General features: G+C 44.8%; 1 protein-coding gene across 1 annotated transcript in view; it reads left to right on the top strand.

Annotated features, from left to right (window-relative positions):
- Window positions 1-2,219: 2,219 nt before the first annotated feature.
- Window positions 2,220-17,970, top strand: part of CMTM8 (CKLF like MARVEL transmembrane domain containing 8) — a gene marked incomplete at its 5' end in the record, with an annotated part of 36,255 nt that continues 20,504 nt past the window's right edge. The window contains one exon of the mRNA XM_056857441.1: window positions 2,220-2,420. Within this exon, the coding sequence (XP_056713419.1) occupies window positions 2,220-2,420 (201 nt within the window). The remainder of the gene's footprint in view (window positions 2,421-17,970) is intronic.

Raw genomic sequence — 17,970 nt, 5'->3', positions numbered from 1 at the left:
TGTGTTTGAGGATAGTTTTACAGATACTGTGGACCACCAAAAAGACAAATAAGTGGGTTCTAGATCAAATCAATCCTGAACTGTCCCTAGAAGCTAAAATGACCAGACTGAGGCTATCGTACTTGGGTCACATTATGAGAAGACAAAAAAACACAAGACAAATGTACTGTTATAAAGTGACACAATGAAGTTGAGCTTCAAAGTAACATGAGGAGGGGCTGTGGCTCAGTGGTAGAGCATCTGGTTGGCATACATAAGGTCCCAGGTTCAATCCCCAGCATCTCCAGTTAAAAGGACTAGGTGATGTGAAAGACCTCTAGGTGATGTGAAAGACCTCTGCTTGAGACCCTGGAGAGCTGCTGCTGGTCTGAGTAGACAATACTGACTATGATGGACCAAGGGTCTGATCCAGTAGAAGGCAACTTCATGTGTTCATGTCCTTCCCCCACCCAAAAGAGCAGCATGTTTTAAATATGTTACCCAGATCAGTTGCTTCACGCATTCAGCGTATGAAACCCCACAAGCGCCTGCATGGTATGTCCCTTCAGGCTGCCTTAAAATTCCCTTTCAGCCTTTTACACATGAATACACGAAGCTGCCTTCTACTTAGGGCTGCCAGGTCCCTCTTTGCCACCGGCGGGTGGTTTTTGGGGCGGAGCCTGAGGAGGGCGGGGTTTGAGGAGGGGAGGGACTTCAATGTCATAGAAATTGGAAAAGCGGCACTGACCTCTATCGGCTGGAGATCCATTTTAATAGCAGGAGATCTCCAGCTAGTACCTGGCGATTGGCAACCCTACTTCTAGTGAATCAGACCCTTGGTCCATCAAAGTATTGTCTACTCAGACCGGCAGTGGCTCTCCAGGGTCTCAGGTAGAGGTCTTTCACATCACCTACTTGCCTAGTCCCTGTAGCTGGAGATGCCAGGGATTGAACCTGGGACCGTCTGCACGCCAAGCAGATGCTCTACCTCTGAGCCACAGCCCCTCCCTCAGCTATTAAGGTGACTGTTCAGTGCAAGAAACCCTCAGTGGTTCTGAAACCGTAAAGCCCACATGAAGCTGCCTTACACTGAATCAGGCCCTTGGTCCATCAAAGTCAGTACTGTCTACTCTGACCGGCAGAGGCTCTCCAGGGTCTCAGGCAGAGGTCTTTCACATCACCTACTTGCCTGGTTCCTTTAAGCAGAGATGCCGAGGATTGAACCTGGGACCTTCTGCATATCAAGCAGATGCTCTACCACTGAACCACAGCTCCTCCCTGAAACACATGAACACATGAAGCTACCTTCTACTGAATCAGACCCTTGGTCCATCGTCAGTATTGTGTACTCAGACTGGCAGCCGCTCTCCAGGGTCTCAGGCAGAGGTCTTTCAAATCACCTACTTGCCTGGTTCCTTTAAGCGGAGATGCCGGGGATTGAACGTGGGCCCTTCTGCATGCCAAGCAGATGCTCTACCACTGAGCCACAGCTCCTCCCCAAAACACATGAACACAGGAAGCTGCCTTATACTGAATCAGACCCTTGGCCCATCGAAATCAGTATTGTCTACTCAGACGGACAGGGGTCTTTCACATCACCAACTTGCCCAGTCCTTTTAACTGGAGATGCCGGGGATTGAACCTGGGCCCTTCTGCATGCCAAGCAGATGCTCTACCACTGAGCCACGGCCCCTCTCCATGGCTCCCCAGGGTCTCAGGCAGAAGTCTGTCCCATCACCTCCTTGCCTAGTCCCTTTAACTGGAGATGCCGGGGACTGAACCTGGCCCCTTCTGCATGCCAAGCAGATGCTCTGCCGCTGAGCCACGGCCCCTCCCTAAAGCCGAGCCGCAAAGGAAGCAGAGCGGTTCCGACAAGGAGGCGGACACGTGCAGGGCAGCCCTTCCCCTCGCCCTGGACACCACAACGACGCCGCGCGAGGGGGCCGTCGCGGCCTGCCCCCCGCCCTCTCTCCCCCTCCCCCGGGGCCGGGCGAAGAGCCCCGCCGGGCGGGGCCGCGCGCCACGCCGCCCCCGCCTCGCCGTCCCCCGGGCGGCCCCGCGCGCGCGCCGCCACGCGCCTCCCCAAAGGGCGCTGCCCCCTCTCCCCGGCCACGCCGCGGCTGAGCCGAGCCCTTAAGGAGGGGCGCGCGGCGCTGGCCCCCTGGGAGTTGTGGTTCGCCCGGCCGAAGATGGAGCCCCACCTGCCGCCCCACCACCACCCCCACCACCACCCCCCGCACCACCAGCAGCACTTCCAGCCGCCCCTGCCGCCGCCGCCGATGCTGCAGCAGCAGCACCAGCAGCCGCAGCGCCCTCGCTCGCACACCGTCACCACCACCGCCAGCTCCTTCACGGCCAACTTCTCCTCCAGTTCCAGGACCCTCGCCTACGACAGGGAGTTCCTGAGGACTCCGCCCGGGATCCTCATGGTGCTGGAGATTGTAAGTCCTTCCTGCCTTCCCGCGCGCGCTCAGAGGAGACCCTCGCCAGGCTGCACGAGCGCCTCCTTCCACGCTTCGCCCCCCTTGAACTGTAGCAGCGACAGCAGGCGGGGGGGGGGGGTCAGTGGGGAGGGGGCCCTGGCTCCGTGGCAGAGCATCTGCTCGGCGTGCAGGAGGTCCCAGGTTCAATCCCCGGCATCTCCAGTTCAAGGGGCTGGGCAAGTAAGGCCATTTCTGCATGGGAGGTTTTGCCTTGGCGAAGCCCCCCCATTGAGACTGGGAAGGGCAGCCATGAAGGAGCCAGAAAAGATGCTGAAGCGTAAGGATGTGTCACCAAGACGAGATTAATTCATGCCATCGTATCCCCTGTTAGTACGTATGGGTGTGAAAGCTGGACAGTGAAGGAAGCGGATAGGAAGAAAATAGATTCCTTTGAAATGGGGTGTTGGAGGAGAGGGTTACGGATTCTGTGGACTGCCAAAAAACAACAACAACGAATCAGTGGGTTATAGATCAAATCAAGCCTGAACTGACCCTAGAAGCTAAAGTGACTAAACTGCGGCTATCGTATTTTGGTCACGTCATGAGACAACAAGAGTCACTGGAAAAGACAGTCATGCTAGGAAAAGTTGAGGGCAGCAGGAAAAGAGGAAGACCCAACAAGAGATGGATTGACTCAATACAGGAAGCCACAGCCTTCTATTTGCAAGATCTGAGCAAGGCTGTCAAAGATAGCACTTTTTGGAGGACTTTCATTCATAGGGTCGCCATGAGTCGAAAGCGACTTGACGGCACTTAACACACACACACAAGCCCCCCATGCAGAGTTTTGAGAATTCAGATGGGGAAAATGTGCATCTAGAGAGCGGCAGATCCTAGGCAAAGCCTCCCATGTATAAATGGCATAAATGATGTGAAAGCCCTCTGCCTGAGACCCTGGAGAGCCGCTGTCGGTCTGAGAGACAGTACTGACTTTGATGGACCAAGGGTCTGATTCAGTAGCAGGCAGCTTCACGTGTGTTCATGTGCACCTTAAAAATTATGCCGGCACCGGCGCTCACTTCATCAGATGCAAAGGCAGGTGCGCGTCCCTTAGGTATACATTGGGCTGGGTACAGGACTGAGCGCCGTCACTCACAGCAGGGATTCAGCTCCTTGGGATTTTTTGACATCGTTTTTTCCCCTACCCACTATTTTATTAATTTATGTCACGCCTTTCAGTTGATCTCAATTGGCAAGTTAACCTTTAGGACTTTGGGTCATCCCCCAGTGTTATAGGGCCTGTTTTATCTGAGGCAGACCTCTGGTGCTTCCCCATCCCCCAGGGCTACAGAAATAATGGATTAATTGTGAAAATAAAAGAGATTCATGAACCATCCCACAGGGAATTGACACTAGGTAGTTGTAAAATGGGGTGTGTGTGTTATAAGCCGGAGGAGTCTTTCCTGCACTTCTTTCCAAATTGAAGTTCTTAGTGTTGTGCTGCTTGTAGTGGTTACTCAGTGGCAAGGTAAGACAGGAGTCCCATGTGATGTAGTGGTTAAATGTGTCGGACTAAGACCTGGGTTCAAATCCCTGCTCTGCCATGGAAGCTCGCTGGGTGACTTTGGGCCATCGATCTCTTAGCCTAACCCACCTCACAAGGTTAAAGTTGTGAGGATAAAGTAGAGGAAGGGAGAACACCTTTGGAAGCCACTTTGGCTCCCCATTGGAGAGAAAATAGAGTGTAAATATCTACATAAATAATAAATTTTGACAAATGCATGGAGTACATCACTTTATCTGTAGTAAAGGAAGGGCAGTCGATAGGCGCTCAGTGTTGCTTCCCCCCCCCCTTCATACTACTACATATGTTCCAGGACTGACTCTTGGCATGGAAAGGGAGGCCCTACATCATCAAAGAGGAATGTGCAACATTTATAGGGTGATGCCCCATGAGCTGAGGCAGCAGGATCTGTTTCCTCTGGGTGGCAACGTGAATAAGTATCAATGAAGGTGTGTGGTAACTATATGTTAAAGAACAGCCCTGAGTCAAGAGGGAAATGCAGGGAGGAAACACACTGAAGATCACACCACTGATAAAGGGGAGGGATATCTCTGAATGTCCTGTGCGATTTGGGTCACAGAGGTGCGCTCCAATCTCTCGAGTCAGCTTTGGCCTAAGAAAGCCTGCCCCACCCCTTCAGGAGTAGGATTTCCCCCCTTTTCTCCTCATGGGTTTTGTGCAGGGTTTGTCTCCCGCTGGGCTTATTCTCCCCCAATTTGTGGTGAATTCACTGAAGCCTGGCAGACATCTCGGGCCACAGAGATTTCACACAAAGAATGTGCTCTGGAGGCTGACCCCCGGGCTCCCTTTTTCCAGTCGTTGGAATGCAAGCCTTTGGGAAGCACCTTAGGCTTGTCCTCAGTGGCTTTGTCAAAACAGAAGGGCTAAAGTAGCCGGTGACCTGGTATGATCAGATTCTTGTTGTGAACAATGGGTCCCTGGCGGCACCACCTAAGTCTAGGTGTCAAGTGAACCCTGAATAACTGAAGGCGAGTGTGACTCGGTACAGTCACATCATACTTTTATCTTTTATACGACACTTGTGAAACTGTGGTGGGAGTCTCATTCCTTGAAGCCTTTGGTAGTGAAGAGGAAGAAAGCTGCTCAGGAATGCAGCTATCAGGCACAGGAATCCATTCCCAGAATGTCTGCTGGGGGACAGCTGGGAAGAAAGATGAGAGTTGTGGAGATATCTGAGTAACTCATGATAAGGCTGTGTAGTAAAATGTGGTTAAGTATCCAGACTTGTACTTCAGAGCCAGTGTGGAACAGTGGTGAGAGTGTTGGTATAGGATCTGGGAAACTGTTCCTGTTCTCTCTCAGCTTAGCCCACCTCACAGTGTGGTTGTGAGAATGAGCTGGGGGGTGGAGGCAGAACCTTATATGCCACCCTCAGCTCCTGGGAGATTCAGATAAAAATGCTAGGTATATAACTATTTATACTGTCCCATCAGTCCACATTTTTATTTTAGCAATACTATTTCACAATCTGTGTGTACATATCCTTTTCCCCGCCTCCAGAATAATTCCATTTTAGTTTTCTTCCGTGTAGGAGAAAGGGTGAAACCTATGTGAAAAGTATGACATGGGATGGCTGCCCGTGTATTTCGCTCCCTGTTTTCACACACGAGGAAGCTGTGCCTGGCTGTAGCTTCCCAGCATATATATGCTGCATGTGGATTCAGTGTAACAGATCCAGATATGATGGTTACCAAATAAGGAAGGGGGGGAAATTAGGTCTTGATCTCCAGATATCTTGCATAACCGCTTTCCATGTCAGACTTGGGAACTAAGGACTGATCAAAATAAAATCCATGGGATTTTGATTTTAATAGGAGGTGGGTTGTGATCTGTGATCAACAACAGTGTATATACCATGTAACACTATAGCTGAGATTGTAAACTGATTACAGATTTTTTTAAAGATTACATTTCAAGACAAATCTTCCAGCTTTTAACCATTTACTTAATTGATTGCATGTCAATATATTTACACGTTGAAAGTGCCTTTTCAGGGTAGTTTCTCTTAGCTGTAAGGTAGTTGAGTAAACTAGGGTAGTTTCTCTTAGCTGTAAGGTAATTGACTAAACTAGCGCAAACAGCTGTAACATCGGATAAACACCAAATGTTTTCAAAGCCTCAGTATGTTGAAGGCCCACCAAAATTGTGGCAGATTCAGTATGAAATATGTATTCATGCTGATTCCAACTGAGCATTATTGGTGTAAAGCAGCCCTTGTCTCTTACTGTTTGGATGACAACCACTATAATTTCTCCCTGAGTGGTACTAGCTTTAGATATAGACAGAAAGGAAACACCATCTTTAAGCATCTTTGTCACCAAATCTGGGTGAAGGAAGGAGTCTTATATGGTTGTGGGCACTCAGATGCCTGTGCCCCAAAACTGCTGCATTTGCAAGCCTCAGTAATTAAATAGTAGATTGTGTGTGTTAACTGCCATCAAGTTGATTCCATCTCATGGGACCCTATGAATCAGTGTCCTCCAAAACATGCTATCATTAACAGCCTTGCTCAGATCTTGCAAACGGAGAGCCATGGCTTCCTTTATAGAGTCAATCCATCTCATTTTGGGTCTTCCTCTTTTCTTGCTGCCTTCCACTTTTCCTAGCATTATTGTCCTTTCCAGTGAGTCTTGTCTTCTCATAATATGACCAAAGTACGATAGCCTCAGTTTAGTCATTTTTAGCTTCTAGGGTCAGTTCAGGCTTGATTTGATGTATAACCCACATATTTGTTTTTTGGGTGATCCACAGAATCCATAACACTCTCTTCCGACACCACATTTCAGAGGAATCTACTTTCTTCCTGTCAGCTTTCTTCATATTCCAGCTTTCACACCCATACATAGTAACAGGGAATACTATGGCATCAATTAATTTGATCTTTATTGCCAGTGACAATTGGTTGCCAGTGACACTTAAGAATCTTTTCTAGTTCCTTCATGGCTGCCTTTCCCAGTCTTAACCTCCTTCTGATTTCTTGGTTGCAATCTCCCTTTTGGTTGATAATGAAGCAAAGAATAGAAAGTCTTGAACAAGTTCAGTGTCTTCATTACCCACCTTAAAGTTGAGTAATTCTGCAGTAGTCATTACTTTTGTCGTCTTGATGTTCAGCTGTAGTCCTGCTTTGGCACTTTCTCCTTTAACTTTCAGCAGTAGTTGTTTCAAGTCTTTGCTATTTTCTGCCAGTAATATAGTATCATTGGCATATCTCAAATTGTTAATGTTCCTCCCCCTCAATTTTCACTCCACCTTCATCTAAATCTAATCCATCTTTTCTTACTATACAGATTGAAGAGATAGGGAGATAGAAATCATCCTTGTCTAACATCTTTGCCAAATGGAGAACATTCTGTTTCTCCGTATTTTCTGTCCTAACAGTAGCCTCTTGTCCAGAGTACAGGTTGTGCATCAAAACAATCAGATGTAGTGGCACACCCATTTCCTTTAAAACCAGCCATAGCTTTTCGTCATCCACATAGTCAAAAGCTTTGCTTTAATATATGAAACACAAGCTGATTTTCTTCTGCAATTCTGTTGTATGCTCCACTAATAAACGTAAATTTGCAGTATGATCTCTAGTGCCTCTTCCTTTTCTGAATCCAGCATGAACTTTTGATTACACCAAATCAATTAAACCTCATCATTGTCATCTTAGTAGTAGTTAATTGTTCACCATAAGCATTTCAAATGCATGCAGACTCTTAGCATAGCTAATCTCATTTATCCTTATGCCAGTTCTTTAAGAGAAAAACCCTAATCAACTGTGGTTTTATTTCATATACCAATAATTGTTTTGAAAGGCTGGAGTATGGTGTCTTCTTGGATAGCAGCACTGAATGTAGAATATTGGCTCAGTTTTCGCCTGGCAGAGCAACCAGTCAGTGTAGTGGCTGTTCAAAACCCCATTTATTTTTGCGATAAGGACTATGGTGAAAGGCATGTGGTTTAAAATGCTGGGGAACGTGGCTTTGACTCACATTTGATGTGTTCCAAGACCTTTATTTTAAATGAAGATAATGTACAAACCACTTCCACCACACACAGAATGTATGTATTCGCAAAGCATGCATCTAGAGACAAACTTTTATTTTGTTTGGAATTCCATTTGAGTATAAAGATCCATCTACTGAGATCCTGCTGTAACTGGAACATTTACATTTCCTGAGCCTTTGTTTGTTGAACAAGTTTTATTTATTTAGCTATTTGAAATATTAATAAACACTCCTTTCTTCCGGGCATCCCAGGACCCAAGGTATTTACACATTCAGGAGTCTAACCTCTAAAAGCTCAAGCAAAATAAAAAGCCATCCCATGGCACCTTAAAGAGGAACAAATTTATTCAAGCATAAACTTTAGTGAGCCAAAGCTCACTTCATCAAAGGCATAGGAGTGTAAATCCATCAGGACCAATTAATATATACAACAGAAATGAGGGAAGAGTTTGTGCTGTGTGTTTTTAAATATAAATTTCTGACATCTCAGTACATAAAAATTAAAATATTTTCAGTGACTTTTAAAATGTGCAACTAATGATCCAATAATGGATACTCATGTGTAAAGCCAGAAGTACTACCATTGTGATCCAGAATACATCTGCTCCAAATCATTACACAGAGTGCTACTGTTTTGTTTAGTTTTTTCCAGTACAAATAAATGCTAAGCAGTTAATGATTAGGGGAGCTAAAACACTTTGTTCCATTTTTGTATGAAATTGCTTGACTCCACCTTTGGTGTATTGTTCTGCTTGATTGTGTACCTTTGATGGTGATGTAATGGCCATTTGTTTTTATTGTGGTGGTGTTGGTGGAAAGTGCCATCAAGTCACAGCTGACTTATGGCAGCCCAGTAGGGTTTTCAAGGCAAGAAAAGTTCAGAGGTGGCTTGCCGTTGTCTGCTTCTGCGTGGTGGCCCTGGACTTCCTTGGTGGTCTCCCATCCAAGTACAACCAGGCGTCGACCCTGCTTAGCTTCTGAAATCTGACGAGATCAGGCTAGCCTGGCCCATTCAGGTCAGGGCATTTTGATTGTACCTGGATTTAACACATGAAGCTGCCTTATACTGAATCAGACCCTTGGTCCATCAAAGTCAGTATTGTCTACTGTGCAGTGGCTCTCCAGGGTCTCAAGCAGAGGTCTTTCACATCACCTATTTGCCTAGTCCCTTTAACTGGAGATGCCAAGGATTGAACCTGGGACCTTCTGCATGCCAAGCAGGTGCTCTACCACTGAGCCACGGCCCCTCCCCTTTCTTTGAGAGTGTACATCTACTTTGTTTTGTTTCTTCAGTGGCGATAAACAGCAGCATGACTTAATTCCCTTTCCCATTGTTTCCAAACAAAACCTGGGAAATAATATGTAGGATCATCTAAGAAATCTGGGGATAGCTTCAGAATGGAGAGAAATGTGAAGTGACAGGAGTTCATTTGAAGCAAGGACTATAGTCCGCATGGGGTCAAAGTCGTCTTGTTGTTCATTTCCAAGCTGAGTAAGTGCCTGTATGTCATCATGTTGTAGATTACATAGAGGATGAAGAATTTTCAATACTTTGCGGTCCTCATAGGTTTATGTTCACACAATACTGAGAATGTTCTGAAATCTGCTTTATCAAATATTTAGGTAGCAATCCTAAGCAGGCCTACTCAAAAGTAAATCCTCTTTTATTCCATGGGGCTTATGCTCAAAGAAGCATTTTTAGGATTGCCGCCTTAGCATGCAATCCTGAAGGGGCGTGCTGAATGGCGGCGTGACACCTAAGAAGGGCGACTTACGCCATCAGCGTGGCTCTCAGACACCAGCGCAGCCTCCCCACAGCATGTCTCCAGCATATCTCCCCATGCCGGTGTTCTAGGAGGCGTTCCTGGGGGTGGAGCCTGCGTGGTTAAGAGCGATGGTTTGGAGCAGTGGACTCTGATCTGGAGAATCGGGTTTGATTCCCCACTCCTCCACATGAGTGGCGGAGGCTAATCTGGTGAACTGGATTTGTTTCCCCACTCCTCCACATGAAGCCAGCTGGGTGACCTTGGGCTAGTCACAGCTCTCTTCTTTTTTTTGCAGAAATAATTTTTATTACTCTTTATATCTTAACATTCTCATTTCAAATAATACATAGACTTCACTTTACGTTTTACTCCCTTGTGATACCCACCACCACCCTGGAACTCCTCAAAAAACAATCTTTATACATGAGCATAACTTTTTAAGTTGTTGAGTTATATTTGGGTATAGTCACAGCTCTCTTCGATCTCTCTCAGCCCCACCTACCTCACAGGGTGTCTGTTGTGGGGAGGGGAAGGGAAGGTGATTGTAAGCCGGTTTGATTCTTCCTTAAGTGGTGGAGAAAGTCAGCATATAAAAACCAACTACTACTACTCTTCTTCCTCCTCCTCCTCCCCCTTTTGCCCCAGGAACGCCCCCTCATGCTGTGGCAATGGGGCTATTTTTCTATTTTGTATTTTTAAAGGGAGTTTTTCGCCGTTATTCTGGCCTAACTGCCCCCCTTAGGAATGGGCTGCCCCAGGTTTCAAGCTTCATTGCTCTGGTTGTATTCCCTGACTGCAATAAGGTTTTCAATACCTACTAGAAAGCGTAGACTGTTTTAGTTTGGTTTTTTTTTTTTTTTTTTTTTAGTAGAAGGCAGTACAGTGCTCAAAAAAGTGGCACCTCTCAATTTGAAGGGGTCCACTAAGCATTTTTCTGGATGATAGCTTGCTAATATATAAGGTTGGCGAAGGGCTCTACATGTGTAACAGCTGCATGAAAGTTAGGAATGCACAGGTAGAATTCCCCATTAGCAGCATCTCTATGCCAGGAACAGCTTCACTTGTTGATTTCTGCCTGTTAACACTGGTAGCAACTCTTAATAACACCTGTGTTTTGTCTTTGCCGCAATTTTCTTCTGTGAGACGCTTTCAAGCTGTTACAGATCCCTTTGCCGAATGTTCAGGTTGCCAAGGATGTTGTCATCAAAGTGTTTACTTTTGTCAATAGGAGAGGGCTTCAGCTAGGATATATTTGAAGGGACTGTAAATTATTAGTAAGCCAAGAGGCAATGGGAGTCTGACTTTTCAACTGCATTATTGTTCCAGAGAAAGCACCTGACAGAGCCTGACAAAATTCTTGCCAGATATTGCACTGGAATTCTGTTGTTTGGTTTCAGTGCCGAATGTTAGAAAATTATTCTTTAGTGTGTTCAGAGAAAAGCCAAGATTATAGCTTATTAATACACAGGGCTCCTGCTGCTTTTCCACTGGTAAAGGCTGTGCGCTTTTAACAGCTACCCAAAATGTGGGACTGTACAGGTGAAATGTTCCCCATCATTGCATCTCTGTATCCAGTAAAACCTTTTTTTTTTTAAAAAAGAAAGAAAAATACCTTATTCTTTCCTTCTGAAAGCCATGTCTTTGAAGGTTCTGGTACTTCTGATTTGGGGGTGGGGGAAGGGAGATTTCAGAAATGATGGGAGAAATATTTTTGAATGGCATATGCATGAGGGTAGCTGGGTGTTCCCTGGCTGGGCAGAATCACTGCACACGGAGGGCCCAATAGCTCAGCTTCTCCACCAGACAAGGCACAATCGACTGGTTGTATTTTCCCCTCTTCCTCAATTGGAGGAAGGGCAGAATATGTGGCTCACTCTTTTCCATTTTACTCTCAACAACCATGTGATGTAGGTTAGGCTGAGGCAGAGTGACAGGCCCAGGGTCGCTCCGTGGCATTGCCAGGTCCCTCTTCGCCACTGGCGGGAGGTTTTGAGGGCAGTGCCGAAGGAGGGCGGGTTTTGGGGAGTGGAGGGACTTCAGTGCCAGAGGGGCAGTTTTTCCAGGGGAACTGATCTCTATCAGCTGGAGATCAGTTGTAATAGCAGGAGATCTCCAGCTATTGCCTGGAGGTTGGCAACCCTATCGCTCCGAGGGCTGGAGTACAGGTAGAGCAGTGTGCAAGCAGACCTATTAGAACACTGGCGGTACAGCAAATGTGAGTTTTAGTCTTCGTAGGTGCAGGAAAAGTTTAATAGAGTGGCCTTTTCTAAAAGAAGTGTTGAGTGGTTTCGGTATGGGGCAGAAGTTCTAAACATGGGCATCCTTGATTTGTGGTACGCTCTCACCCCAAATTGCAAAGAACCGTTGTATTTCTAAACAAACTAAACTTCAGTAAGGTGCAAGACAAGATGTTCTTTGTCTCCTTTCCTGTTCAGTATATGCATTTAGATTTTAGCCCTTATGATCAGGTCAGATAAACATTTAACTGCGAGTAGGCTGTAAATAGCAATAGTAAAATAATTAAAAGTATGTATGATTATGTTATCTTTACACCATCAAGGAATCTAAACATATTGGTGACGTTTCAAGAGCATCAGTTTGATGGTGTTTCCGGTTATAAATTAGCCAAGCCAGATCACAGTTGATAGTTCTATGTTTGGATGAGGAACACACAATTAAATTACAGGTCATACACAAATCTAACAAAAGGTATTAATTATGTAGGTATCCATTTGCCAATTGATGTTTATAAAAATCCCAGCTCTTTTTCCAGTGCATAAATGACCCTCTAAAAATTAATTAGGTATTAGGAAGAAGCAGGGATCTACTATTAATCCCCCAGACCCTCTCCCTGCCAAGCAGCTGAGCTGCACAATTGTTGATTAATTGCTGATTAATTAAACTGGGTGCTTTGGGTATGCATGGGTTGGATTTGGGTCACGGTGTATAATGCATACGCATGATCTGTTTTCCCACCCACTTCAAATGTCAAGAAACTAAACATGAGGTCATTTAAAGTCTGTCATGGCTGCTGGTGGATCCAGCTGCACTGGCGAAGTTCACATCAAAACGGAAGGTCTAAAATCCAACTAGAGACCGTTCTACCTAAACACATCTCAGTTTGTAGTGTGGGTAATACTTGGTGTTTCGGCTGCATAGACAAGAGTCACTGGAAAAGACAGTCATGCTAGGAAAAGTTGAGGGCAGCCAGAAAAGAGGAAGACCCAACAAGAGATGGATTGACTCAATAAAGAAAGCCACAGCCCTCAATTTGCAAGACCTGAGCAAGGCTGTCAAAGATAGGACGTTTTGGAGGACATTGATTCATAGGGTCGCCATGAGTCGGAAGCAACTTGACAGCACTTCACACACACACACACACACACACACACACACACACACACACACACACACACAGAGTTTAGAAATCTTTGTTTCCTATATACTAAAAATGCTATATGAATGATAACTGTCTTTAAAAACGTACTCATTTTTATTCTTGCATAGTTTTTCATGAGAGCCAGCATGGTGTAGTGGTTAAGGGGTCAGACTAGGATCTTGGAAACCTGGGTTCAAATCCCCACTCTGCCATGGAAACTTGCTGGGTGACCTTGGGCCAGTCACACACTCTCAGCCTCGACCCTGGCAAATATTTGGATGGGAGACCTCCAAGGAATACCAGGGGTGTGATGGGGAGGCAGGTAATGGCAAACCCCCTCTGAACATCTTTTTCTTTGAAAACCCTAAGGAGTCGCCATCAATCAGCTGTGATTTGACGGCAGAACACACAAACAGCCCTTCGTGAACTAGAGCCCATTTGATGAAACTCCTATTTATATAATTCCAGACTCATCTAAATCCTCCGTGTTCAGATTACACTTTAGTTGAAGTAAAATTTCAAGATTCAGTGTATATTTAATCAGAAACCCCTTGTGTGTGCTGTCAAATTTGCTTTGAAAACACGATTCTTTTAAACTCTGCTTCCTGTTAGACCTACAATTTCCTGGGCATGTTTCTTGAGAAAAGATGTGTCGCTGTGCTTTATTTTGTTTGTATGTGTGTTCAAGGGGTGGGGATGAGGCCTGGATTTGGGAGATACAAAAATCATGAAAGGTAAGCCACGGAATGTGCCCCCGAGCATAAAGAAAACAAGGGAGGGATTGACAAGGAGATGATAAACAGTTCACACTTTTAGATCCAGTGAAGAACCTCCAGGGGTGGGAGAAAACACAGCACGGTGTGTTCTTGATATACAGAAGAAATTTTCATCTTCAGGCAGTTTTTATGTGAAGGATTTTTGCTTTGGTTTTGATTTGACATTCATAGCTAAGCAAGTAAGTTGATAATGATTTTTTAAATTTGACTTGCTATATAGATATTTGTGGCTTTTAACCCCCTCCCCAGTTTACAAATCAATATTCTTTCATACAATTCTTGTGGATAATCACTTGAAAAGCATTAATTGCAATTTTTAAACTGCCACAGTAGCCTGGTATTGTATTGACAATGGCATCTGTTAACTGTTCATTCATTTTATGAAACAATGGATCCTTAGAAATTTTCAGCAGAAAAATAAAGCACTGGAACACATTCTGTCGTACAATCCTACAATGAAGCTCTGGGAAATAACTCATAAAGCTTTTTGGACAGCAGTTTACTTTCTTCTTCGTTTCTTTCCCCCCTGTTTTTTCCTCCTTATCACAGTACCTTGCTCTTCTGCTCTGGGTATTTGCAGTCTACAGGCACAAAAAGAGCACAGCAATTCTGCATTAATCACCCTGCGCTTATCATTTAAGCATGCTTGTTAGCACGCTGGGGAATGCAGGGCCTTAACTAGGCATTATGAGTTATATGTAGTTGCCACCAGCCTGGATCTCCCTAGTAAGATATGGAAGTCATGCTTGATGTGAACTCATATTCAGTGTTTCCCCACCCCTGCTCCAGTTTATTAGTGGATGCTTGCAAGGAATAGGGAAATCCAGCTAACAGGAATTCATACAGGGAGCAGCATGCCCCCTTTAATGCCTAATCTGTCAATTTGTAGGTATACATCAATTGTTATTTTAATACGTGCTCCAGGATGCCATATCAAACAGCCAGCTTCTGGGAAACAAAGAACAGACAAATTGCATACAATTTCAGATTTCCGGCCTAGAAGCAATTCTGACATCAGAATCAAAAAGGCTGACAAAGGGGGCGGCTGTTTTTCATTATGAGCAAGTGTGGTAGCCTATAGGAGGACAAGAGGCAGGCTATCCCAGGACCACAGTGGGGTCTGAGAATAATGACCTGTAAAAAACCTGGCAAGATTTAAATAAACCAATGAAGGAATTTCCTACATATGAAGAGGAACTAATCTATATAGATATACTCTAGGAGCTTCAGCAAGGAACCTTTTGTCTTCTGCCAAAAAATATACAAACCTGGCAACCCAGGATGCCCCATTGTTTAGGTTACTAGCTTCCCTTCTAGCTAAAATGGGTGTTGACTTTCGATACACCAGCATCCCACACAAAAACAAACTACCAGCCATCAGGATCATTACCCTTACAGTACCACAGCATACCTTGCCACCAAACCTTGCCACTTTGTCATTGTTCATAATTAGGACAGGTTTGGTGACCGCTTGTACTTCCACCATTGGTACCCACATGGTTTGTATGTATGCAAACGTATTGATGTTAATGCTTCCTCAGTTGCCACTAGACACAATGGACCCATAAGCACCACATCACATCAGAAACCCACTGACCATAACATACATCTGCATGCTTCTAGCTACTACTTATAGCTGGGGCCAGCGTGGTGTAGTGGTTAAGAGCAGTGGTTTGGAGCGGTGGACTCTGATCTAGAGAACCGGGTTTGATTCCCCATTCCTCCACATGAGTGGCAGAGGCTAATCTGGTGAACTGGGTTTGTTTCCCCACTCCTACTCACAAAGCCGGCTGGGTGACCTTGGGCAAGTCACAGCTCTGTTAGAGTTCTCTCAGCCCCACCTACCTCACAGGGTGTCTGTTGTGGGGAGGGGAAGGCAAGGTGATTGTAAGCCGGTTTGAGTCTCCCTTAAGTGTAGAGAAAGTCAGCATTAAAAAACCAACTCTTCTTCTTCATACCACACAATGCATTATTTGCATCCAAGCCCTCTGCTCCAGCTGTATTTGCTCTAGTTCTTTGGATAGACTTGTACCTGAAGGATTTATACCAGGCATTCTTAAAATTACAGTCCCCATGCAAGGAAGTGAAGAAACAGATAACTATGCCCCAGACTGGTACCCAAACCATTGTGGGGAGGAGACTAAAATCGGCATTACATTAAGTAGTAGTGAAGGTATTTCTGCCCCACAATAGTATCCCTCATTCCTAGAGACTGAGGTCTGTGGGATAATTTCCATACCAATCAAATGAGCTCACAGGGACTTGCCTTGTGAAATCTCAAATTTATGTGCATGTACTTAAGAGACTATGTTTTTGCTTGAGTCCCTTGGTACAACTAAGACCAAATTATGGTAGATGACTGTCCATTCATTTTAGCCAACCCTAACTCCCAATATTGAGTTCTCATTTGTGCCCCAAGCCATTCGAACCATCTATTTTAGTGGGAAAGAACTAAGCACTAGTTTAATTCTTCCATTTAAATTAATGTGACTTACCGGTAAAATGTTCTTCAGATCAAGTTTCAGTCTCAGCCTAGTAAAGGCCACTGGAGCCAACATATGGTAAACTAAAAAAGGATTCATTCTTGGAGGAGGAGGAAGAAGAAGATTTGGTTTTTATACCCCACATTTCTCTACCTTAAGGAGTCTCAAAGCGGCTTACAATCACAATCCCTTCCTCTTCCCACAACAGGCACCTTGTGAAGTAGGTGACTGAGAGAGTTCTGAGAGAACTGTGACTGGCCCAAGGTCACCCAGCAGACTTCATGTAGAGGAGTGGGGAAACAAATCCAGTTCTCCAGATCAGAGTCTGTTTCTCTGGCTCTCTTGGATACCATGGAGATGGGAAGTATAGACAAATGAGCAGTTGTTCTTAGACATTGGGAATCAAGTTATGAAGCAGTACCTGAATTTCTTTAAAACAACAAGACCAAAACCATTCTGATTAACAGTTGCCATCCTGTCACTGTGAGCAATTTGTTTAATTATTAAACACTGTAAAGTATGTTGAGTTCTGTGTGGCTCAGTCAAGAGAATTTCATAGCTTTGCAATTGGTCTTAAGAGTTTTGCACACAACTTATATAATGTCATTATTCTGGAGGCGTTGTTCTTATGTGCAGTGCAACCCTAAGCACATTCACTCAGTAAGTCCTGCTGAGCTCAGTGGGGCTTGCCTCCCTAGCAAGTGTGCTTAGGTTGTGGCCTCAGGCTGTTGCAGCAAAACCAACAAGCTGTCTTGTGGCACCTAACAATGCAATCCTAAGCAGAGTTACACCCTTCTAAACCCGTAGACTTCAGTGGCCGCAGAAGGGTATAACTCTGCTTATGACTGCATTGTTTTTCAAAAATTGTATTGTGTCATAAACTTTCACCGGCCATTGTTTATTTGATCAGATACAAGAAGTGTTAGATCCTTAGTTGGTAGATTCACAAGAGGAGGGAAATTTGGTAATAAAAAGGCCCAGCCAGAGATAGCTGTGTCATATTAGTATGTGCAACACAAATGTTTTCCTTGAATTGATACTGGGGATAGCGTTGGCATAAAGAGCTTAGTACGAAGGTTTTATCCAGGGTTTATATCCTCAGTGGTTGATCCATAGTTGCTGATGAGTTGCTTCTGGTTGGAAGGGGATTGTCTTTAATTAAAGGCAGGCCTTCTACCCAAAGCCTGTGAGAAGGAGGAATCACCAATAGATTGTAGGTCCTTGGTTATGTGGAGAGTCTTTAGGTTGGAGCTGTAGGTGAGTCCTGTAGAGTGTAGTTATTTTTCTCTGATAGACCTGTCCAGAATGCATGATATAAACCTCACACATTTTTGTTCCTCTCCAAATTATCCTCAAGGATATCTTTGGGCATTCTTTGTAGCCACAAAGTAGGATGAAATCTAAATGAATATTTGCAAAATTTTGTCTTTTTTTAAATTTACATATATCACAGCTCTATTTTAAGATTCATTCCAGTAAGCAAATGCGGAATACATAACCCCAATGAATTCTATTGTAATCACTCCATCTTTTCAATTTGTGTATATTTTTCAATTCTTTCTAAAACTATAATTTTGACACTTCTGT

Source organism: Euleptes europaea, chromosome 11 (assembly GCF_029931775.1).
Source record: "Euleptes europaea isolate rEulEur1 chromosome 11, rEulEur1.hap1, whole genome shotgun sequence".
Lineage (NCBI taxonomy): Eukaryota > Metazoa > Chordata > Lepidosauria > Squamata > Sphaerodactylidae > Euleptes > Euleptes europaea.
Note: the sequence above shows the minus strand (reverse complement) of the source record. Positions and strands in the feature narration are given on the sequence as shown.